The sequence below is a fragment of the Symsagittifera roscoffensis genome, chromosome 3, assembly GCF_963678635.1.
Source record: "Symsagittifera roscoffensis chromosome 3, txSymRosc1.1, whole genome shotgun sequence".
NCBI lineage: Eukaryota > Metazoa > Xenacoelomorpha > Acoela > Convolutidae > Symsagittifera > Symsagittifera roscoffensis.
The window spans coordinates 62393606-62419587 of record NC_087064.1 but is presented as its reverse complement, the minus strand read 5'-3'; the positions used below and the strand labels follow the sequence as shown (position 1 = coordinate 62419587).

Below are 25982 nucleotides of genomic sequence, written 5' to 3'. Positions count from 1 at the left end.
AAGCGAGAGGTATTAGGTTATTAATACACAGGCTAGGTATCAGTGACTGCACTGGTAACTTGCCTCTCAAAAAGAACCAGACTAATACAAAACAGGTCCGAACTCGGATATTCGCGACACTAAGTCTAAATTAAAAAGAGCGTGACTCATTGGTGTGGATTGAAACATAATACGTTTTTGGGAAAAGTGACTGCCCTGAGGATTTTAGTAGGTCTAGCTCGGGCAGTCCGAAGGCAGATAGGTAACACAGTACTCGGTGGGTGCAATAGACGCCCACTTGAGAAAACTACTGCCTTCAAATCTTTGTCTGTTTGGTGCAGCACCAAGCAGGGAAAGCTTTTTCTTTAAAAGACAGGTTCGACTATTGTACTGCGACCGACTAAGAGTACAAGACACATACGTTTTTTTTTATAAATACATTCATATTGTGTCAATATAATTTTTGTTTTTGATTTTAAATCAACCTAAACTGTGCTTGATTGGGTAGTGACTACACTATCTTTTAAATTGACTGATAACATCATATTGTGCTAGTTTCCAGATCTTTGGACCGATAATCGGCTAGTGTGAATAAATTTTATACAAACTGTACTCTGACAACATACAGGGTTTCGTGGTCACTATTTAATAGAATCTGGTGAAATTTATTGTGTTGTGTCATTATTATTGTTAATAAAACCATAAGGTCTCTAGCAATTGAGTCAAGAGTAGGCATAGGAAAGTGACAAACAAAGAATGAGTTTAGACAAGTCAAGGATACCAAAACGAGGTAATAGCTCTAGGAAATTCATACCTGAAAAACAAAGAAAAACGATGATCGATCCTTTTGTGGATTGGATCAAGCGAACCCGGTCCGATAAAGAGGGGACGGTTTCAGGCAGAATGGTTGAAACGAGAAGTCAAAAGACCTCAGAAGAGCGAAGAGAACTGTTAGAAGTGGAGGTCAATACGGACCATACCATGAACGACAACCAGGGAGTAAATGGACTGGAAGGGAGAGGCAGAAGGCTGGCGAGTGAATCTACTCCGGTAGAACAAGGCCATGATTTTGCCACTTCCACCGGGACGTTGGATCGAGAGGAGATGTCGGAACTGTCCGACATCTCAACTGAAGTAACGGCAACTAGAAGATCTCCGACAGACAACACTATGATGGCAAGCGGAACTGGAAAACAAACAACCTCATCATCGTTCTCAGAAAGAATGAAGAACACCTTCGGAAACATCTTTCCATTCAGCATGGGAGGAGGAGCAGGAAACGATGGGGAGTCCCAGGAGGAAGAGGATGAAGAGGAGCAAGGGGACTTTGGATCTCAAGTCAGTCTCAATAGTTCGATCCAGGAGAGTGAGGCACACGTCGGAAGAGAGACTGGAACCATGGATAAATTTGGTGTAGTGACAACGATAAGCAAAGAGGCAAACACGCCGGGCCAGTCGAAGGACTTCACGATTAGGACAAGTTCGGAGCCACAACCTGAAGAGAGTAGAACCAGAGGGCTTGGCAACGCGTTAGCGGATCCTGAAATAAATAATGATAAAACGTCAAGACAGAGAGTCAAGGCCCGGATCTCTACCAGCACGAAGGTACCTGGGACCGACAGAGTTACACCACCACTAGTGACGCCACTCATGGATAACGGGGCAGCACTAGAGGAAGCCTTAAACAACATAGTGGGCAGTTTAGGAGAACAAAATGAACAGATGTCGATAAGGATGAGTGAACTGGAAAGAGCAGTTCACATTGAAAGAGAAAGTCTGCGGGAAGGAATAAACCGCAACAGACAAGAAGTTGGCAGAAGCGAAAAACGCTTGAAAGAAAGAACGGACGAACATATGACGAGGAACTTGTCGCGAATGACAAGAGAGGCGGAACAGAGGGAGTTACGCTTAAGAGCCGACATGGAGAAGTTAAGAATTCAGCAAGAGCAGTCTCTTGGGTCTCTTGACACAAAGATAGGCGCGATGATGGAGAGGCGAACGCAGGCTATCATGGATAGGTTGGACGGGCTACTAAGCAGCAAGAGTGGACCGAAAGAAGGAGAACCGAATTCGGGAGGTCCCAGCAGGGAGCCGAAAGTGAACTTCAATGAACATCAAAAGAGGAAAACGTATGGATCCACTAGAGGCAGGGGCAGTTCATCAGGCTATGCCACAAGGGGTAATGCAGCATGGGTCCCGAACAGTAGAGCAAATTCAACGGGGAACAGACAAACATCTAACGAACGACCAACGCAAGGCACACATGCGACTGGGAGAAGTGATTCCGGCAACAGGGGGCATGCAAGCCCGAGGAGGAGTCACGTGGGCCAAGCGGGAAACGCTTACGGCGATTCGGATTGCAGGGATGCACCGCACACAGAGCCTTCGACGAGGTGTGAGGACACTCAAGCGGGACACTCAAGGGATGCTACGACAATGGCCACAGCATTTGAACCCCTGAACAGGTCTTTGGAGACATTCCTGACGCGGTTATCTAGAACCAATGAACGCAGTGAAAAGTCCAGAAGAGTCTTTAAGAAGCCAAGATGCTACAAAGACGAATCTGATGGCTGTATTGATACCTGGATAGAGGTAATGAAGCTGCATTTCGAGGAAGAAGACTTGTCTGAGAGACAGGAATGCAGCGCGCTCACCAGCAACTTAGAAGGGACAGCCCTGAACTGTGTCATGGCTAAGAAACAGTATCAACGTGACACTGCTGAGAAAATCTTCGAAATCTTGTTAAACCGTTTCGGATCAGGGGTGCAGGGGCACCAGGCGATGATGCGCTTCGAGAAACAGAGGCAACGAGAAGATGAAACAATAGACAAGTTTCTCGATGATTTGGAAATGCTGAGAAGACGCAGCCAACCGGATGAGTCAAACCGAAGGATGAACCTGGCCGTAGCCTCAAAATTCATCGATGGTGTGAAAAATGATGAACTTCGTACGATGCTAGCAACGCATTACACACCACTATCAACTAATGCGCCAACACCGGAGGAGTTGAGGCTCAAATCAAAAGAGTATCTTTTGTTGAAACCTCCTTCGAGATCTGGATATTACAAGAACAATTATGGCAGTTTTAACAACGGACCAGCAAACCAAGGGAACAATTGGTACAAACCGAGGGATGATATGGACAAGAGACGTTCTTGTGCTAATTGCAGTTCAACAGACCATCATGTGTCAGCATGCCCAGCTTACAAACAAGGCATGAAAGCAATAGGCTTTAGCCTCGAGGACGAAGATGCGTCAGAGTTGGATCACGAGGATTTCATGAGAGGAGTAATTGCGAAATTTGGCCCGAGGTGTTTCTTTTGTAACTTGGAAGGTCATTTTAAATCAGATTGTCCGCAATTCTGGGATGCAGTGGCAGACATCAAGCATCCAAGGCATGAAGAAGCTTTGTCAGGAGTGAAAGCAAGCAAGGCTCGACTTTTGAGCGAAGCAGAGGCACGCAGGAAGGACAAACCTCAAGAGCGAGCTGGCGGCAAAGAAAATGCAAGCAGTAACAGAAGAAGCACGTGAACCGGAACCAGCAACTGCGGCCGATGACTTCAAGATCGATTATAAGGCAGCCGCAAAGGATGCTCTAAATAGAGTACAGCAGGAATTGGTGACGAAAGAGATCGAACAAAAAGTGAAACTTGAACTGGAAAATGAAAAGCTTCAGGAGCAACTGAATACCTTCGAGGCAATGGAGTTCGAGGAGACGAAAACACCAAGCAGTTTAGATATGAAACTTAAAGTGATCTCCGGTAAGAGGTTCGGTATGGCACCGCAAGTAAGTAAAATACAATCGATAATCTCGGTGGCAGGGCATCAGGTAATCAGAAATCTGAGTGAACCATCTGAGTTCACTTTGATGCATTTGGACACATATGCAGACTATCTGAGGCAGATGGAGCCACGCACCGAGTCGAGGGCTGTGAGGGCACTACTAACCACGGGTGGCCCTCGCATGAAGAAACTTCATGGACGCTACCTAGAAGTCTATGGGCCGTATCAAGTGATGCTGAACGTGGATGGGATCAGCATCTACACCAGGACTTATGTAACAACAGATGATGACCAAATAGGGCAGATCTATTTGGGAGAAGAGGAACTCAAGGTCCGCAGGATAGGCCATGACGCCATGATGGAACAAGACGCAGTACACATTGGATATGAAGCAGATGTGACAGCACATCTGCTCGACACCAACGGAACAAAAATCGGAGTCACAGGGCTTCTGGACACAGGAGCGGTAGTGAGTGTGATGCCGATAAAAACTTGGGAAAGAATGGGCTTCACGCGGGAAGATCTGATTCCAACGAATCTCCGACTGGCTGCAGCCAATCGAGGAGCTATCTACGTAGCCGGAAGAACACCAATAACGGTCCTTCACATGGGAGGACGAGACCTTTGGATGAGCTTCCTGGTGGTAGAGAATCTGGACGACGCCGACCAATTCATCTTGGGCAGAGATTTTGTCAGGAATTTTGACGTGATGATTGACTTGAACAACGGTCTAATACGGATTCGAAACCCGGACCGAAAGAATGTTAAGAGACCAATTAATAGGATAATAACAGATGAAAATAAGGTACCAGTTTTTTTGGATAGAAAGGTAAAATTACAACCAGGACAAGCTGTAGTAGCAATTTTTAGAATGAGAAATTTAAATTCGTTAAGTGATAGCAAACAGGTTTGCTTAATACCGAATCCAAATAGTCAGAGTTCGGTGATTTTAGGCCGGAGCTTCTCGGTAACGCGAAACGGACTGTGTGTCAGTGTGTTGTTGAACACACTGGACACCACGGTTTCAATCCAGCGTGGAAGAAAGCTTGGCTACGCCTTGCCGATGAGGACCGACTATGAGGAGACAGAAAACTCGAAGAAATATAGTGTGAAAGACTGTCCTTATCATGCAAATAAAGATAAAATCTTAAAGAGAATTAATGAATTAAAATCTATTCATAAATTGTTTTCAATGAAATCCGAAACGGACGACGGCTTATCAAGCTGCTCGAATTTTCCGGAACGCCCCTCGTCATATGAACTAGATTCTGACAAACCGGTTTTGCCAGAAATAGAACATTTAAAAGGAAAAATAGGTGAGGGAGATTTTGAAAATTTGCGGGACCTCCTAGATCGGAACGCCGAAGTATTTTCAAAACATAAGGCGGACATCGGTTGCTGTAATTTCGTCGAACACGAAATCGAACTAGAAGAGGGCGCCGTTCCCCACAGGGAAGGCGCAAGGCGAATGACGCCACATAAATCGGAAGCGTGCCGAGCGGAAATAGAAATGTTGCTTGAATACGACATGATAGAACCCTCGAAATCACCATGGGCTTGCGGAGTAGTAATGGCGAAAAAGAAAGGGGGGCAGCTTAGATTTTGTTGCGACTTTCGTTACTTGAACGCGGTAACGATTAAAGATGCGTACCCGATACCGCGAATAGACGAGAGCCTATCTAAACTTGGTGATGCCAAGTTCTTCACCACATTGGACTTAGGTTCTGCCTTCTGGCAGGTTCCTTTGCGGAAAAGGGATAGGGAAAAAACCGGTTTCGCGTGCGAATTGGGGTTGTACCAGTGGAAGAGGATGCCCTTCGGCTTGTGCAATGCAACAGCAACCTTTCAAAGGCTGATGGCTCAGGCTTTGACAGGAGTGACCAAAAAGTACGGGAATCTCTTGATGTGCTACGTGGATGACGTAGTCATAGCGACACCGACCCTGGAGGATCACATTGACCGGCTCGATGAGGTCTTCGGATGTATGAAAAGAGCAGGCTTGAAATGCAAACCATCGAAATGTGAAATCCTTAGGGATTCGATCAAGTACCTGGGAAGAATGGTGGACCGGCATGGTGTGAGGCCAGATCCAGAAGCAGTAGAGGCTGTGCTGACATGGAAAGCTCCTAGAACGGACACACAGCTCATGAGCTTCCTAGGGTTTGCCAATTACTACCGAGATTTCATAAAAGGATACGCGGACAAGGTGTACCCGATGCAGAAGCTGATGCGCAACAAAGGGAAAAAGTTCGAATGGAACGATGAGGCACAAGTTGCTTTCGAGAACATAAAGCGGGAACTGTGCGAAGCGCCAGTGCTGGGCATGCCTACAGAAAAGGGCATGTATGTTCTTGACACAGACGCATCGGTGGTGGCCATCTCAGGAATATTGCATCAAGAGCAAGAATGGAACGGAAGAACAGTCCTCCGTCCCATTGCATACGGCAGCAAAGTCTTGAGTGACACAGAGATGAAATATGGCGCACCAAAAGCAGAAATGTTTGCAGTAGTTACCTTCGTGGAGAAGTACCGTGCATACTTGGGGAGCGCTCCCTTCAAGTTACGCGTGGACAACAGAGCGTTATCCTGGTTGAAGACCTACTCGATGGATCAGAGTTATATTGGTAGATGGATAGTAAGACTGGATGGCTACCATATGATAATCGAACACAGGATGCGTGATAAACATCAGAATGCTGACAGTCTCAGCAAGAAAACTGAGTTCTATGAAAGATTGGAGCAGAAGCAGGCCAATCAGGCGGAAGTAAAGGAGGGATTCTCGTTTCTGGACAAAGAAACTTATGAAGCGCTTCCCTTAACGAGATGGTTGGATAAGTCTGGACATCCAATTCCGGGGCATCCTGAGTTACCTGTAGAGAAAGCAGCCGAGATAAAGATCCTGTCAAGGGAGGACCCGGTCCCCTTGGATTTATTGCTGCGCTCGAACCTGGTCCAGCAAGAACTCTCTCGCATGAATATAAACAGCCTCTCATTATTGGATAAAACGGTGCAAGTCACACCACAAGTGATGCGGATACTGGGTGGATTGTTAGAAAGAGAAGTGACCAGAGATGACCCCGAGTGGACAGCAGCAGTGGCATCGCTAACAGTCAGTGAGAAAGTGAAGATCATGCCGTCCAGACAACAGCACGAAGAGAACAAGAGGGATTGTAGGACAATAGTTCAGCAACTAGTATCCTCAATACCCCAGGAGATTTTAACCAGTACTTCTTACGGACAGAAAGGACAGGAGAGCGGCAGGCAAAAGAAAACTGTCACCTTTGTAGACCGGGATAAAGACGGTGAAGTTGTAAAACAAAATCTGCTGCAAGACTATTTGTCCGGGGAGAAGGATGAGGAGAAAAACCAGCGATCACAAGATCAACACTCGGGACAAGTGAATTGGTCCGGGGAGTCCGAGATAGACGAGAAAATTCCTGATGAGAAACAGGACCTAGAGAACAAGGTTTTGTCCGGGGAGTTCAGATGGATGCGAAGGAAATACAGACATGATCTGGAGGAGCGTGCAGTCTCCAGCACAACACCTTCGACGGATAATGATTCCCGAAACTCAGGAATGGATACCTATTCCGACAGGAATTCCACCTCGGGATCAGAACTGTCAGAACTAGCGATACACACGCTACTAGTGGAAACTCGGGCGAGAGACCTGGACAGAGAGGTGTACCAGGATCCGGACAGCGATCGCTACCTAATACCAAGCGAAAGAGTCTTTGACAACGCAGCGGATGACTTAGAAACGATAGCGGTATCGAAACGTTCGATAAGCCTGTTGCCGCAGAAAGAGGTAGTCAGGACTGATCTTCAGCCGTTTCAGCAAGAAACACAACCGTTGGCGAAGATTTGGTGCGTTAAGATGGAAGAAGACACACATCAGCCCAACGAGCTGAACAGTCAGATGAGAGTCATGAAGACGTACTTGAAGGCGATATACAGACTCTCGGACCTTCTAAGGGCGCAGAGAAATGATCGCATGACAAGCAACCTAAAAAGGTGGATAGAAAACGGTGCACCTGACAAAGGTGACCTGGAAGAAGACAGCTATAGGATCCTGAGACAATACTTCATGCAGAAGGAGGGGAGATTATATCTGAACAAGGACGGGATCGTGGCTTGCAGGAGAAGAGAAGAAGACAAGGTCTTATACAAATATAACGCGATAGTGTTGCCGCAACTCTATCAGACAGAACTATTATTCAGGTCGCATGATCAGATGGGCCATCAAGGGATCGACAAAGTGTATCAGAGGATCCTGAAGCGCTTTGAGTGGCCTGGGATGAAAAAGGCATGCGAGAAATGGGTGACAGCATGTCTGTCATGCCAACAGGTCAAGGATCCTAGGAAGTTGCGATTTCCTTTACAATCAATTGAGTCGTCTGAATTCAACGAGGTGGTGCAGATAGATCACCAGAAGATATGCATGACAGACAGCGGTTACAACCAAATCTTGGTCATGATAGATCACTTCACGAAGTATGCAGAGGCCGTGCCCTGCATAACTGCCTCGGCGGAAGAGACATGCGACCACCTGATCAATACGTGGATAGCAAGACACGGATGTCCAATGACGTTTCAATCGGACAATGGAACGGCTTGCGTAGGCGAGCTTACGAAAGAGCTTATGAGACGGTCACAAGTCGCTCAGGCTCACTCCACGACATACCACCCTCAGACGAATGGCTTAGTGGAAAGACAGAATAGGACGTTAGTGTCGATGCTGAGGGTATATTGTTCCAGGTATATGACCGATTGGGACAGATACCTTCCACAGGTGATGGGAGCTTATAATAGCACGCAACACTCCACCACTGGAGTCAGTCCACACATGATGCTGACGGGACACGAGAAGTCTTTACCCTTGACATTCTTCTACCCAGAGTATGAGGGAAAGAAAACGTCCCCACAGGTCTACGTGAGGGAAGTGATCAAACGCCAACAGGAGTTGAACGATTTGTGTAGACGAAACACTCAGCAGGCACAGGCAAGGCAGAGGAAAAGATTCGACAAGAAAGCAGCTGGTGCAAAGGCCTACTCGGTGGGAGACTACGTATGGGTATTTCAGAACGTTATACCACCGAAAGGAACAAAGAAGCTTCTAAAAAAGTGGAGGGGACCCTTCATGATTACGGAGGTGCACCAGGAGGGACGCTTTTATAGACTGAGTACTGGCCGGGCCGCCCACTACGAAAACATCAAGCCACACAATCCATCGACAGAAGACTGGTGTATACCTGCAGACATGGAAGAAGGGGATTATTTAATGATGGATCCTGCTTGTGAGGTCAATGAAAAGGGCACCAGGGAGAAGAACGATGGAAACGAGGTCGTAGAGGAAGGTACGGATACACCATTGGACCTGGATCCAAACGAACAGATCGAAGCGGAAGATGAAACCTTACCCTACGCAGAAGAGGATTGGCGGGATCCCGAACAGACAGAGGTTCCCAAGAACTTGGAACCAGATCTTCCGTTCACGATTCAGACTCGTCAGAAGGACGGGACGAGACAAAGAAAGAAATACAATCCTTACGTTGACGACTTTGTAGTGGATAGGATGGATCTAAAGAAAATAGTGGAGGAAGTAGTGGGTTTAGAGGAAATAACCGTGTCACAAGACATTGACATAGTCGATGATCACAACGATGAGTGGGTTGATGACTGGTCGAAACCCGAAGTAGAATTCGACGATGAGCAACAGCAGTCAAATGAACAAGACCTGACGAACCTGCGTGTCTTAGAGTGGCTGAATGAAATGACATCAAACCCTAAAGAGACTAGCGTTACGATTCAAGACGTAGATCGTGAAAGCGCGAAATACATTAAGACCGAACGAGATGATCCTTCCTGGGCTGCCCAGGAAGGACAACTTCTCATTCCAGCTTCTAATCTTGACTTAATACCCGGTATGCGATCGACGGGGACGCCGATGGATATTTTTGTCCGGGGAGTGGGGGTAGGACTTACCCACACTGAAAACTTGATAATAAAAAAATTAAGAATAGCAAGGGAAACAGGAGAGTTAGAAGCAGAAACAGGCGAAGAACCTAAGAAACCTGACATAGGCAGGGTGGTTGAGTCATATTTTACTTTACCAAATGAATATTCTAGTAACATAATACTAACAGACAGTGATTTCATACTCACAAACAGAACATGTGCGGTAGCTATCACCGCAGACATGAGTTTTAGGACGGCGCTAGCGGCAGATTTTAAGAGGGAATATAAAAACGTGGAATTCCTTTGGAAGCAAAGACCAGGGATAGGGGGCGTAGCAGCCTTACCTCCGGCGGTGTCGCAGATACCGGGAAAGTACTTGTGCTTCTTGGTAACGAGGGCGACGGAGAAGCAGCACGTGGACCCAGAAAACCTAGTCTTGTCTTTGACGAGGCTGAGGGACTTCCTTGTGGAAATGGACGTGAAGGAGCTCTCGCTTCCAGTGTACGATCCAAATAGAGGAAGACTGCATCCTCGTGAACTGTACGCGCTTGTACACGTGATATTCTCTGATACGAACATACAAGTATATCTACATAAGAAATATTACTTAAGTATAGGCTGAGTGATGTGCGAGAGGGTGTTAGGCCAAAGACTAAGTTGTGTGTAATATGTGAGAGGTGCGTTATGTTATGTTATGTGTTAGGTTATTAAGATCATGGGTAAGTAGGGGTTAGTGACCATGAACAACTAAATGACGATCTTGGGAATAGATCCAAAGTTTGGACTGTCCAATCTTAGGTGGAATTCCAAAATTTTAGAAACCAATTGATTTTAATAAATTTTAGGATAAATATCTTTTTATCTGAACTGTCTTTAAGCAAATTTTAACGATATATATTAAGGTGAAACTGACAGGTGTGACAGTCGTGATTCCTTTTCTAGATCCTGATTGATCATTTAATTGCTCACTTGAGTCAAAACTTGAAATCGAAATCAAATCAAACTTGGAAAGAACAGTATGGACAATTTCAACCTGGATGAATTGATGGACCTGGCAGAGGCATATGTAGGACCGATGGTAGATGCGATCTATCGTCGGCTGATCGAACGAGACTTCGCTCTGGAGGACCCAGAGGTGGTCATGTTGCTGACCGCCCTGATCAACATCTTGGGGCACGACAACCGTGGGGACCGCCCCGCGGAAGTCCTGTTGATGGCAGCATATGGAGAAAGAGGAGTACTAGACCGCCCGAACATGAGAGTGATGAGGTGGAGAAACGGGGCTCTCTCAGGGAGTGACTTGGCGAATGAGCCTGGATTGGGAAGTTCTAGGACATACCAACCAGGTGAGATGCCAATGCCCTCCAAGCCCAAACCTGGGCTGACGAGAATGCATCGGGAGATGAACAGCGAGGCGACCTCGTCTGGTTCACCACTGAGAGCAGCTGTGCCACCAAAAGGGGCGAAAGTAACACAGAAGGTTCAGACGAACCAAACCATACAAGATCTGGACGAGATGAACGATCAGTTGAGAAGTACGAAGAAGGAGTTAGACGAGATGACGAAGACCATGCTGGCGATGGAGGAAGACCGGGACATGTGGAGAAAGTTGTTTGAAGACTGCAACAAAAAGCAGGGTCAAGAGATCGAACGCTTAAGGCAGGAATACAAAGAGCGATCGGAGCAGGTGGCGTTGACGACGTCCATTGAGAAAGTGATACCTGCAAGGGATATTCCTCGTGGGCAGTCCCCGATGGAGCTCTTGACACCTCGAGAAATGAGTCAAACAACGGAGACACGGCTTCCAGCAGAGACGAACCGAGTAACAATCCCGGATCCTAGTGACACCTTGGGTGATCCCGTCGTAGAACAGACAGTGAGAAAACTGATAGAGACAGCTGGACGATTGGTCGCTAACAAGAATGCACCAGGTTCCGGGGTGACTGCACCCTATGGAACGATTGACGATACGGGCAGAGTACAACTCTCCCAGACAGTAATCAGACAAGGGATGAGTAACGTGACACCACTCATGGGGAACTCGAGAATCCCAGAGAGGAAAGTAAGGAAGATGCCAGCGAAGAAAGTGTCTCGTGTAATAGACGTGCAGAAGAATAATCAATTGAAGTATAATTTCACGGGAGTTCCGGAGACAGATCCGAGAGCCTGCTTCAATCGAGCTACCTGGAGCCCGGCTGTGAACCTGCAGCAACCACCACTCGGGACATCTCACCTGATATTGGGAGACAGCTTAGTCAGAGTGCTGTTGAATTTGAGGACCTCATGGGTCACCACGGTGATGGCCTTTGGAGGCGCGACGATTGCCCAATTATATCGCATGGTGGAGCTGATGAATCCAGGGAAGATACCCAATGTGATGATCTTAGTTGGGACGAATGATATCTCCAGAGGATCAGATGAGCAGGAAGCACTGTGGGAATCAATGATGGTGTGTTTGTTTACTACTCTCTGGCAGAAGTTCAGTTGCGCGGTACTGACCGTTTGCACGGTGCCAATGAACGCAAGAAGCCTGACAGCATCAGGAAGAAGGCACAACGAGGGAGTCATGAGATGGAACAACATCTTGAGAAACCTAGCAAATCGAAATGCCGGAAGAATGATCCTCATGGACATTGAACATGAATTGAGAGCCATGAATCAAGCCAGACTGACCACAGATGGCATCCACTTCGACAGTGTCGAAGGACAAGCTTGGTTGAATCGAGTCTTCCAAGAACGGTTGGATGAGCTGGAAGCAGAACTCTTTGACACAGGAGTACTGAAGGAAGAGGGAACGGTGAGTGATACGGTGATCACCACCTTTGTACCTCCTAACCTGGAAACACGCTTGGGTACGGTCCCAGCCGTCACAAATTACCGGCAACAAAGCTCCGGTGAACCAGGTCGAAGAACAGACGTACAAGATCGGTTGGGAGAAGCACCGATGAGGAGGACAATTCATCCTAGGAAAAGGATAGGACCTGTCAACCAACCAATCGAGGAAGTAGCAGGCACATCCAGATCGGACACTAGATCGGAGACGACGAGTACCAGTCGAGAGGAGAGACCGAGCAGAGGCTCATTGATGTGGTCGCGATCCATACCGTCTCCTTGGCATATATACAAAGAAGAACTAATGAAGCTGGACCTACAGAGAGTGAGCTTCATCGAAGATGCAAGGAGGATGCTGAATGGAGCGACGCTATCCGTCAGCAGATTGTACTCGATAACCGGCGTAGACTGGTTGATAGCCGCTAGCATAAATTTCAGCTCCACGACGGCCTTCAGATTTGCCGACTTGGAGGGACTGCCCTCCAACAACACAATAGGACCTGTGAATGCAAGACCGTTGCAAGATGTGAGATTGAACCATGATGAGAGGAATCGTGAAGAAAGGCCAGGAAGATTCCTGACGGCGAGAGCGCCGATTGGACAACACGTGAAGATATTTAGGCAATTGACGACACCACCTGGTCATGTGAAGGAGAGAGTGTACCCAAAACTAGTGAACCAAGATGGTGATGCCCAGAGATATGGCGGATTGACAGCGATAAAGAAAGATGAGACCATCTTTGCCGCCTACGACAAAGCAGAGATGAGAAAGGCCAAAATCATGGTAGTAGCGAATTCAGAGTTCGTGTACACCTCTAAGTCTTTGTTTTGGCCGGACGTCATAATGCTGGCCGCAGTTGACCTAGACCTATTGCAATCAGTGTCATTGGCTATAGGGGTACAAAGGCAGACAGAAATGAACCCGATAACGATTGTGTTTGCTGGCATCAATGACCATCTACACAGTAGAGGTTTTCTGAGCAGGCTCAGAGATCCTGCAACAGCAGAAAACGCAGTATGGCCAGCGATAAAAGACATCCTGGAGTCAATGGGTGAAGTGGTAGACGCAACAAAGGAGGGATCATTCAATAAAGTGACGTTGAGAGTAGTATTTGCGTTGTCTCCGGGATATGCATATCTCCCGGATGGACTGAAATTTGTGTATGCAATGGTAGCCTTACTTTCGGAGGGAAAATATGATGTGATCATATCAGCCCCGAATCGCATGATAGAAATGGAGAACCTGAGGCCACTTAAGGCTGAACTGCCTGCAGTATGGTCAGATATCTCAAACGCGATGAGAGGGTTCAAGGACCACGCGCTACACATGTTGGTGTTGGACGAAGTGCTGGGGTTGGAACTGTCCAACTTCAGTCGGCAACTCAAACTGAAACCAGGAATAGATGACGACCATCGAGTGATCACGGCGATGTCCAACGACTTGTGGTTCCGAGCAATGGAAGTGGCGAGTGAAGACACGAGAAGAAAGAATTCACTGGAGACGAGAGCTCATCTGGAAGCGATGGTGCTGAAAACCAAGCCGGAAGCGAACCAGTGGCTACACCTGAATCCGAGAGTAGCGGCATTGGGTGCAGATGCTTTTCAGCAAGGCCCAGTAATGATCACTAAGATACACGCCTACTTGTTGATGGAGGTGAACCTGGCGGAAAATGCCGGATTAAAGACAGCTGAGTTCGTGAACAGAATGTGTCAGATTACTCTGGAAACCTTCTGGACCCAGGAAGTGAAAGGACAGGAGGGATTTGAAAGGACAGACAGCATGCTAGAAGGGTTGGGAGCCGGATGGACCGCGTCCTTTTTGGCAAAAGTCTACCCGAAAGTCTCGCACTACTTGATAAAGGAATTCCTCCAAGCGGTAGTGAAAGTATCGATAGTGGAATTAATAGCCCTGTTCGTGACATTTGGAGCGGAGAATTTCGTGAAAGGACCGGTGATACTGCTTACGGATGGAATACAGAACCTGCGACTAGATGGACTTCTGACATTGATAGCAATAACCCACGGAAACTTGGGAGGACTGATTAAACTGGCACGTTGTCCAGAGCAGATGAAAGAGAGAGTGAGGAATCTGGATATGAAGAAATCCACAGACTCGTGGAACAAAATAAGAGACCTGAGACACACTCTTATCCAGTATCTCTTGCAGCAAAATCGCTTTGGAACCGGAGAAGACGAGACAATTGAAAGAGAGGAAGATGTTAGACGACATATTGGAGGCATGCCGCTGTTAACAGATTTGAGCTTAGCTATGAGGATCGATCCCTTGGCGCTGATCAGAGGAGTCACGGAGTTCGTGACAGTGATCTATGGACCAGCAGTCACCTTTGCGTTCCCTGACGTTAAAGTGGAAGCATATAGGAGGTCGGTGTTGCACCTGAACCTCATATCGGCAGTGGACGGTAGTACACTGAACTGGTGTGAGCAGCACGCATTGCGAGAGCTCATGAGTGAAGATCTGTTATTTGCGAAAATATCGGAGCCAGAGATGACAGTCATCAATTTTGACGATCACTTCTGTGACCGCATGGGAGAAGTAGAAAGAGGGCACATCGAGGTGTTTCCAAAACTTTGGAATCTGAGGCCCTATGACAAAACGAATGGTGAAATGACCAGAGTGCCTCGTCTCACAGCAGCGTATCACAAGGTGAGAGAAGAGACGAAGGACTGGGGCGATTACAAGAAGCTACCCGAAGCAATCCCTGAATTCCCTCTGATAAGAAGGATGTTGCTCGGAGCAGTCTCCGTAGTACAAACTCCTAGGTTGAGAGCATTCGAAACCAATGAAAGGAGAGTAGGGAATTTCTCGGCGACGATGGATCCATACTTCGTGGGGAGAAATGCCGCCGTGTTACAGTACACACGATTTGCATACACGGATCAAGCGACGAGAAGGCGAATAAGCAACGCCGCGACTCCCAAGCCTGGAAGATTTGATCAGGAGTGGAGGGGACTAGGCTTAGCTCCAATGAGGATGAGAGGCAGGACTGAATTGCCTGAAGCCTCAGTAATCCTGACCAGTGTGAGAAAAGAGATGAAAGCTGCGGGAGTATTGCAGACGAGAATTTCCCTAGCACCCTTCGGCTGCGAAGAAATCAAAGTGGTCCATGGAGAAGAGGAAGATAAATCAGCCGGTACATTGCTCATACCGAGATTCCAGGAAGAAGCTGACAATGACAAACAAGGACCATCGAACTCGAATAGGGACAAGTCAGAGGGAGATGACGGACAGGGTGGAAACCGTCAGACTGAAGAACCCATGCAACAAGATCAAGCTGGTGGGGAGGACGACAGGGCATCGACAGGAGGAACATCCAGCCTGGATTTCAATATCTTCAGTGATCTTGAGAATAATGCAGACACGTTGGAAACGACTGAGCCAGCGGATGAAGGCATCTCGACACTGGAACCTCCGTCAGCCTTTGAGGAGATGAAACGGAATTTGCCGGAGAGCAGCTCTCCTGGCAATACAAGAAATAACGATCAGAGAATCCTCATGGAATCACCTCGGAGGAGAAGAATAGAGGCCTCAGCCAGAGTACCTTTCTTGGGAACGCTGCCCGAAGAAGAATGGGAAGTACATCACCGAGACCACGAGAGTAGGACGGGATGTAAGCTGGACAGAGTGGCGTTCATGGAAGAAGTCTGGACTGTGATTCAGAGCTATGGGACCCAGTCCATTCTCAAAACAGGTCTCAATCAACCCTTGATGAGAGAAGTACTTGACAAGCTTGATGAGTGTGAAGGGAGACTGAGTGAGTTATTGATCGACTCAGCCACTGATGAGAGTGAAGTGAATTCTCCCATCAAGATGACACCGCAGGACAATGAAGGAGAGGTGGTGTACCTGTCAAGGACCAGGAGAGGAACGATGCGATCGAAAATGGTGATTGATAAAATCAATGCGATGAAAATGAAGTTAGGCAGCAGAGTGATGCCGAGGAGGATTGGAAAGACGAAAGTGGATTCGGAAATATCGATGAAAGCTGGTAACTCAGTGAAAAGAAAACGAGTCGAGGAAGTCATGGATTTGGGGCAAGGTGATTATCAATTGTCTGGCACAGATAGAATATTAACTGATATAGCGATGGTGCCACCCATTCTCATGGCGGGGATAAAGTCAACCGGTTATAAATCCAAAAGGAGTGACCGCACTCTGACTGGAGCAACTTTAGAAATGGAAATACTCAGTCAATGTGGAGAGAGTAAAATGAGGGACTTCAAACCATCTCCCATGAATCATGGAAAAGGGAGTGTTGCAGGACAACTGACACCAGTGGAATACAACCGACTAACAGTGTCGGAGACAGTGTCGATAGATGAACCCACCGGTGGATACATGGAGATGTTGGAATACCGGAACTCGGCTAGAGGGTATGTAGTGGCCCTGGAAGACGAAAAAGCCATGGAGGGTTATCTGGAAACGATGTTGCAAGGCACCACCCTCAAGCAGAAGGCGTATGGAACTTTGGCGTCGTCTGACGTAGAGGCGGAGACGATCGAGCAGTTAGTGAGCCTTCCATGGAAAGCAGTAGTATTGAGGTATTTCGAAGAAGAAATGAGGACTACGCCAAGAATACATGCTCTCGTGGCAGTACCTTACGTAAGGACAGAATTACAACTCAGGCTCGCCTGGTGCATGATGGGACTGACTCGCGAAGAATATGATTCAGAAGAAAGGAAGAGATCAAAGGAGGAAAAAGTTTTCCTTATGACGAATCTGAGGGATCTGATAGTCCAGGAGGGAGCAGCAGTAGCGTGTGCAAAGCGGAGAGACGCTCTCTGTTTCATTCGATTCCTGATAGAGCAGATCTCAGTACCTGCATTAAACACTTGTGTTAAAATGTTGAAGGAAGGCGATGAGCGAACGAAAGCCATGTTCTTACTAGCAATGCTGGATATGCAGCAAAGTAAACCGATGAGGGTGAACATGAAAGAACCTGAAGAATTGGAACCCATGAAAAAGATAGACGAGATCAGGAGATTCTCAAACAAGGAGTTGAGGCTCACTAAAGAATCTATGGGAGCATTGCCGAAATCCAGTGAATACTGTGGACCGATCAAGAAGAAGTCATATAGCTATGTATCCGGGATCATAGGGATAGCGTACAATCCTTTCCTGAGTGAAGACATACGTGATTGCTTCTTTGATTATGAGCAGGCGGTGTTACTAAGGTTCTGGACGTCCAGAATTGTAACGACTAAGAGCGTTAACAATCCACAGGCCAAATTGGGATTGGTCTTGGAAGAAGAGGTGACTGCACCTTCAGTACCAAAATCCGACAAGAGAGTGGAATTTGGGTTGGGATTCTCAGATGAATTACTGAGAACGAGCTTGATGGCAGTGTGGGAATTGATGAAGCCATCATGGTGTCCTAGTCCCAACGCTGACTCAATATTACGGGCGACACAAGACATACAGAGGGAACTGAATGCGGACTGTAACCTGCGTGACCTCAACATCATATATAATGTGATGATAACAGCCTCTAAGAGCAACGGAGAAGATAAAGTGGAGTTGCCTGGCTGGGGACCAGAAGACTGGGTCAAACCTGGTAGCTGTCTGGCGGAAGTCTGTGGACTAGAGGGTCACGTTTGTGGAAGTCTAGACTGTGTGAAAACCCTGGAGAAACAACACAAGCAGTTGACAGTATTGTTTGGAAATGTGGTGATGAAAGCAAGAACGGAAACGGAACTGATAGCAGATTGCCATGGAGGAACCGATGTGAATCTAGTGACAGCACTAGGATTCTACAGCATGTTTGGTTCTTTAGAGTCACTATTGAATCTAGAGCATAAACATGAGATGGTCACAGCCATCAGCGTAGAAGTATTCCCAGGAGTTCTGCAGACTGAGCAGAAGTATATAGGAAAATGGAGGGAAGCAATCGAAACAGAGATGAACATCAGACACAGCGAAACTTATTGTAGACCATCAGGAGCACGATATTTGGTGGGTTCAACGTTGGCTCCAATGTGCAAGAGCAGATACCCTGTACATTTCGTGGCTGTGGACGTGAGGAGTACAAGAACGATCGTGGATCAAGCTTTCTCAGTGCCAAAGTGCGTGAGATTGGCGAGAATGTCTGAAAAGTCTTACGAGTTACTATGTAAGATGTTTTCAGCAGTTCCAGAGAGACCCAAAGAGGAGTTGGAGTCAATACTAGGAAAGAAGTTCATGGGATATGTGAGCGGGAACTTCAGTGACTTTGAAAAACAGAAACAGAGAGGATCAACTGTCACAGATTACAATGCAGTAGATGAGAATGATGAAATCCACCGAGTGATGATGGAAGTGGAACCATTGCTGGAAGCTTCAGGAAAACGCAATTGGAGGAGCATCATGTTGACACATGACGAGTTTCCTTGCCACTGCTTGCTGCAGACCTGGTGGTATCCCAAGCGTAGTAATTTGGTGTTGATCTGGGACTCTGGAGAGCTGCCCTCCATGGGTTTACCAGATTCATCACAGCCCATAACAATAGTGATAGTGGGAGTTATGATGGCGATACGATGGCTGGAAGCTCATGTGAGAGAAAATAATAGACAGGAGGCACCGACGAGAGAACAATTGCAGAAATTAGATTGTCTAAACGATTTAGATCTTTTTGAGACAATGTGCAAAGTTCTAAACATTCCGATGGAAGTGAAGAAGATATGGGCAAGAAAACGATTGATGCCATGGTTCAGAGCTAACATGACTGCATGGTTGTACGAGTATGCGAAAAAGCATATGTCGAAACATGGCAGAGTGTACAGTGAATATCAGCTGGACATTGGGGCAGGAGCTTTCAAGCGAGCTTTCGTGACCCATCGGAATGCAGTGACTACCGCTGTGAAAAGAATTTCCAGGACGAGCGAGCGTAGTGGAAATGAGAAGGCAGAGATGCTGAAAGAAGATTTGGAGAGAAACGTGACGTTGTGTCTCCACAACAGCTTCTGTAGAAACAGAGAATCAAACGTGGATCCCCTACCTTGCTGTAAACAGAGGGTGGAAGAGCAGAAGTGTTGGAGGACGGCTTCCAACAGCGTCAGGATAGTCAATGACGTGCTACAAGACACGGAAACCGAGAGTGCGGAGTCAGTGTCACAGGAGGAGGAAATGGAGAATTGACGAATGGTCGAGAAAACAAGAGGCAGCAAGAAAGAAAATTAGAAGAGTTTAGAAGTTTTAGAACTTCTAAACGACGAAAAAAGAAGAGAACAAAGGGATGATGAAGAAAAGTTAAAACTCAGAATTGTTTTATGTGTGTGAAAAACTCAAGTGAGAAACCAAGCAACCAAGTTGTAATTGAAAACTGAAACATTTAGTTGAGTTTGGAAATTGTTGCATTTATAAATTTGCATTTTGGTTTTAGTTGAAGTGGCTTTAGAGACACTCACTTATTATTTATTTAGAAAGGCTTGAGGGAAGAGTATAATTAAATATTCCAGCCTGCATGATTGTTTTTAATCACTTAGGAAGACTGATCACTTTGTGGTGACATGAAAAACTTGAGTGACTTCTTGAGGAGGGAGGTTGTTGCATTGTTCTTTCTAACCACAAGGTCTCTTGGTTTTAATATTCAGGACAATAAACAAGCAAGATTTCCGAAGGGAAGGAGCATAGTAGGATAATTTTAGCTTGTTGGTTGGCAGGACTGTCCTGCAAGCCAACACCTTTTAAATCTAGGAGAAAAAGTTTCAATCGGGACATTGACACTGGAAGTCAGAAAATATGTTTTATCTTAAGTCATATCCTCAATGTGCAGATTAATGAAAGAATTTGAAGGCTATAGTGATGTAGTATGATGCCATTTATATTCTGCAGTGAGTCGATGTGACGTAGGTAAAAGTAATTTCGTGCATTTTGTAAATTCTGTTCGATGACACTGTAACCATTTAGAACATTGCGCGATTCAATGAGGACATTGACCGGACTGTCCGGGGAGTATGTGACATTCGACCAGAATGGCCAAAATGCAATTTATGCAGGATTCGAATTTTGAGCAGTAAGCCTTCCGAGTTGATGATTTCGAAGGATTAGCGACGTTATTGGAACGTTTAGCCAAACGGTGAGGGCTAGAATATTCTAGTATTTTAAATTTTCAAAAATTCGAATGATGACGTCACATTTCTGAGAAATGCTGAAACGGCCATTTTAACAAAAAAGCGAGTGAAAAACAGAACAATTTTATCTGTGATTGCGAACAGAACGAAAATCGAGATTAAAGAAAAACAACAACGAACTACAGAATAGCAGAGAACGTTCTGAGTTGCAACTATTGTGCTGCTACAATAGTTGCAAGGCCGTTGCCAACAACGGTGAAGGGTGAGAACCAGCCTTCCGGATTAGCAAGAAATCAAGAGTAGGGAGCTTGATTCAGCGGATTCAAGAATCCGGAAGGGTCTCGGGACGGAAACTTTTATTAACTCACATAAACTTTTAGCATCCTGTCATGTCCTGACTTGAATTTAACTGATATTTTGATTAGTTTTGACAAGGATGAGGTGCTAGGAGTTGGGGGAAAGGGTTGATCCATCTTCGATGGAGATGATGATTTTTATCTACTGAAGAAAAACAATAGTAATATAATAAGTAGTAGCCCTGCTTTTAGGAGTGACCTCGTGGTCTGGGGATACTGAGACCCAGCCATGAGCTCACTATTTTTGCATGTAATTCAGTTAATTTGAGCGTTCTGGTCGAAGCCGGAGAGCAGTAACGTTTTTGTCGACCCGATGTAAGAAAGACCACCGAAAAGTACTGGCTTGGTAGAGACGGTGAAAAACATGCAAAGCTCTGTTTAGACGCTAGCCAGTCGTCTTAAGACTTAGTTTTGTTATCCGTCGATATGTATCTTCCGGGCGAATGTTACAAAACATCACAAAGTTTGATATTAGCAACCCTATATTGGGGCGCTGTCAGTGTACTTATAGTAGTTGCAATTCTTATCTCCAAATATGACTCTGCTCAAATCCTTTTGGCTTCCGAGATGATATGTTTTTTTTTGGTTTTGAAAAATTTTCAAATAATTTAGATTTTTAAAACTTCAAAAATTTTGATATTAGCAACCCTATGGTGGGGTGCTATCAGGAGTAGCTAATCTTGCCTTCAGATTTTTCTGCTCAACTCCTTTTAGGTTCTGAGATATGACGTTTTTTATGATTTTTTGAAAATTTTCAAAGAAATCAGATATGAAAACTTCACAAAACTTGAAAATCTCAACAGCGTAATGTGAGGCGCTGTCAAGGTACTTTCATTCGTAGTAAACCTTGCCTCCCAACACGACTGCTTAAATGTTTTTAGTTTCCGAGATTTGACGTTTTTTTCATAATTTTCCGAAAATTTTGAATTAAAAAAATTCCCAACCCTATAATGGCGTGATCTCAGGTTTCTCTCAGAGTTTGCAATTCTTTCCTCCAAGTTTGACTGCTCAAATCTTCTCAGTTTCCGAGATATGCCGTTTTTTTGGTTTGTCAAAAGGTCGAAGCACCGGAGGTGCGTGAAACGCTAGTTGATTTTAACTAGCGTACTAACTTATTATGATGCAAACCCTAAAATAGTATTATCGGAAGCCTAATTAACTTTTTTCATTCAAAACGGTTCAAAATGTGTGTTAATTTGAACGCAGATTTTAACGTCAATAATCACCACTTTTTTTTCAGACTTTTATGTTTGTCATTGTATAATCTTGAGAAAATTTCAGCACCGAGAAATGGAAGCCAATAACACCGGTAAGCCCCTTCTTATTTCTTGAGTTTCCAAAATATAATAAATCACTTATCTGACTGTTTTTCTCGGGAAATTGTGGTGATAGTTCCTTTTCGTCAATAGTTTGCAACTGTTTTAGTGAATGTGAGTTTAGTTCCTTGTAAGAATTGCGGAAGAACGTTTAATCCAGATGTTCTATCTAAGCACGCGCCAATCTGCGCCAAGAACGCTAAAAAGAAAAGGAAGGTGTTCGACTCCGGCAAACAAAGAGCAGCAGGTTCAGACGTCCCCATATCTGCTGTGTTGAAACCAGGACAAGCACCCAAAGTAATAATTTAAATCGTTATGTATCTTACTTCATCAAATAAGCCGGATTCAGTTTTTTAACCCAATGGATTGAAAAATGGGCTACTGAAGCTTACCTGAATACGCAAATTACCGAAACAAATATATACACACCCAACTTTGTTATTTTTAAATTCAACCTATGTCTACGAGCCTGAATCATTTCCTTTGCGGAAGCAAATTATATATAAGACTCACAATTTTTTTGCCGGGCGTTAGCAAATTGCAACAAGGATAGTCGGTTACTGAGCAAGTAGCACAGAATGTTCCGACCACAGTCTTTAAAAACTGCATAAAAACTACTTTATTTTCAAATGAGTGTAGTTGTTTTGCGTGGTGTGGTAAAAGGTTATGACGAAAAACAATAATTTAGGCATATTCGTCAGTCATCGTAATATATGCAAAATAGACAAAGAAATTTGTAGAAAATGATCAGAAAAACGAAAATTGAAAAAATATATATTCAAAAAATTTGAAAATTCAACTGAAACTCAAAACCAGTTTTCTCGACACTCGGACATTTAATGTCGTTCGAATCACGACTGAAAGGGTTCTAATATGATACATCTTTTGACCCATTCCGATGACCGATTTATCGAATCACGACTGAAAGGGTTTTAACATGATATATCACACGACCCGTTCCGTTGGTTGCTTGGAAAACAAAAAAAACGAAGAAGCTAAAATAAATCCGATTACTATATTCCCCCACGTTTTTCAAATAGCCGGAACTATAAATTGACGCTAGTGTATAAGTCAATATCTTTTAAACGTTGATAGCAAGTATTGAAAAGGATTTTTATGATATATATATCAGTCTTGCTGATTTTTTTTTTTGGTTTTTTCAGGAAAAGTTTTGAAATTTGTTCTCGCTCAATTTTGATTTTTTTTTGCGGCTTGACTTGTGGATTTTTTTCAAGTTTATTGCATTTTCATTGTTAAAAGGAAGGTAAACTCCACTATCAAACAGCAAAAGTGTAAAATTCACCGAAAACGTAATCGACTTCTAATTTCAAAAATGGAAATTAATTATCAGGTTTTCCAGTGAATTAAAAGTTGTACCTTTTGATCCTGTTTTCTCAAATTGGGTTAATTTGAACAAAAAGTGTCCATGATAAATTGTTCTACAAATTTAAAGAGCTTAAGGGCCATCTGTTTTCTTCGAAATTCAAACGCTGAAGGTTTTTGAAAAAACCAGTCAGTTTTTTTTTTCAGTTTCCTTGCGTTCATTACTCTTTTCCAACAGTCAGTTGGCTAGGTTTTCCAATATTTTTCTTTTTATTTTGACATGTTTTTTTCGTTTGTGTTGTATCGTAAGGGCGCGGAGCTTAGCTTCGCGTCTGTGTTTGAAAATGTAAAACGTGTTCTGGGATACTTCAACAGCAACTTCATGCTTACACTAGCCAGCTTGCGAGCGTTAGTGTATTAGTAAAAACCTTTGTTCCCATCTTATTTGCAAATAAAAGTGTTCACTTATTTGTTGGCATTTTTGCTATAATCACGATCTATAGCATTGAAAATTTCACAGCATCTGTTCTCTGCTTTATTTATGGCTAGTGTTGAGAGTTTTTAAGCGACCGTGGCTGAATGGTTAGTGCGTGAGACCCTACATCTCTAGGTCGCAGATTGAATCTGAGTTTTTTATTGCTTCTTATAGAGCTGTTTTTTGTCGTGTTCTTGCTACTGTTTGCGAAGCGTAGCTTTGCCACTGTTTTTTGAAGCATGTAATGTACACGATGCGTGTATGAAATGATAGGAGTTCAGCCAATGAAGATGATTTTTATCGGCGAGGTTGTGTTTGTTTTTATGTTCCTTTTTCAGTTCATTTGCTTGCGGCAAAACTTCTCTAGGATTAGTTTTTTCTTTTCAATTATTTACATGGTACATTGGTAAATGGTACATTTCGAAGCAAGTTCGAAGTGGTAGTTTTTTTAAATATGCCTCGTAGGTGTTTTGCTCATATAGGGCTAATTCTTGCTTTGTAGGTGGTAGATGCTTGAGTTTTGCAAATGATTTCTTACTGAAAAATATTTCGGCTGTTTTTCAGCGTAATAGATATCGGATTTTTTACTTGGTGTTTATTTTGTATCCAGTTGTTTTTTTGATAATGATTAGTCTTTACGCTTGCGATTACTAAGTGTAATCAAACCGGAATATAGACTTTTTGGGTTAACAACTTGTTTAACAGAATCACTTGTATATTGGTTCATAATGAATTCGAACTTTTTTGCGTTCCTGGCCAACATAACCTGGAGGAAACGAAAATCACTAGAAAGGCAAAAGTTCTGGGTTTGAATCTGACCAAGACTTCTTTTTTCAAACCGGAAATATACTGTTTCAAATAAAACTGTAGGCCAACTATCTGTCTGCTTATCTGTTTTTGGCTTAGTTGTCACATCTTGGAATCATTTTTTGCTGCGTGCATTTTTCTTTAATGTTGATGTTACCTTAAGTATTTGATGTACTCCTACATTGTGTAATTTAAATTGCCTTGACTTCGTATTTCCTCCTTTGTTTTTTTGTTTCGCTAGAAAATATTCCTCGGCGCAAATTTTTTTGGCCCTTTTTATCGGCTTATGACCTAAAATTATGGAAATACAACTGGGCTTCCCCTCCGCACTTTTCAACTTGGTTGTATGTTTTCCAATCGGTTTGTTGAAATTTTTTTTTCGTTTATTGATTGAGTTTGATAACTTTTTTTGTGTTTTTTTTTGCTAAACTATTCATTCTCCTCGCTGTATTTACTTCAGGTCAATCTCAATAATCGCGAACAGTTTGAAGTCACCACATAAAATTTTGAATACTGTAGGAAAAAAATCAAAGAATGAACACGATTCCAATCTCAAATACTGAAAGAATGATTACAAACTGAAATAAGTTGATTTAGGGATCATAATGAGGAAGTAATATCCTTGCGAAAAGCAAGCGTATTGGAACCTGTTAAAAGACTTTCTTTTCCGTAAATAGCCTTTTTCACAGAATGGTAAATGATTAGACAGTTTGAAATGGTAAGTTAACAAAATGCAGCGTACTTGTTTTCTAGTGTTTTTCTTTAAAATAAAGCTTTGTTCGGATATTTTCCTCAATAATACTAGAGGTGCCTGCTGTTCTTATTATGTACTTTTAAGCTGAGGTAAATGAACTCATGTGTTTTTGTCGTAATTTTCTTGGTAAAATTTTCAATCCGTTTTTTTGTCAGCTGATTTTTATGTTGCTTCTAGTGCTTTTTAGCCTGTTTGCATCGAACGATACCTTTGTTTGTTTATCAAGAGTTTCGGCTTTAGGAGGCCTAGAGTGGTTGTCTAGAATGCGAGCCATGTGTTTCCGATCACTGTGCTGTACCGATCACCGTGCTAATGGGTTCAATGCAAACATA

General features: G+C 44.3%; 1 protein-coding gene across 4 annotated transcripts in view; it reads left to right on the top strand.

Annotated features, from left to right (window-relative positions):
- LOC134842842 (zinc finger C2HC domain-containing protein 1A-like) overlaps window positions 1-25982 on the top strand; it is a 216803-nt gene that overhangs the window by 182357 nt on the left and 8464 nt on the right. For 3 of the 4 annotated variants that reach the window (XR_010162560.1, XM_063859342.1, XM_063859340.1), the window contains exons 2-3: window positions 22214-22284; window positions 22401-22588. Coding sequence is in view for 3 of the 4 variants with exons in the window: in XM_063859342.1 (XP_063715412.1) it covers window positions 22266-22284; window positions 22401-22588 (207 nt within the window). In the remaining variant the exon portion in view is untranslated. The remainder of the gene's footprint in view (window positions 1-22213; window positions 22285-22400; window positions 22589-25982) is intronic. The other variant, XM_063859341.1, reaches the window with a different exon arrangement.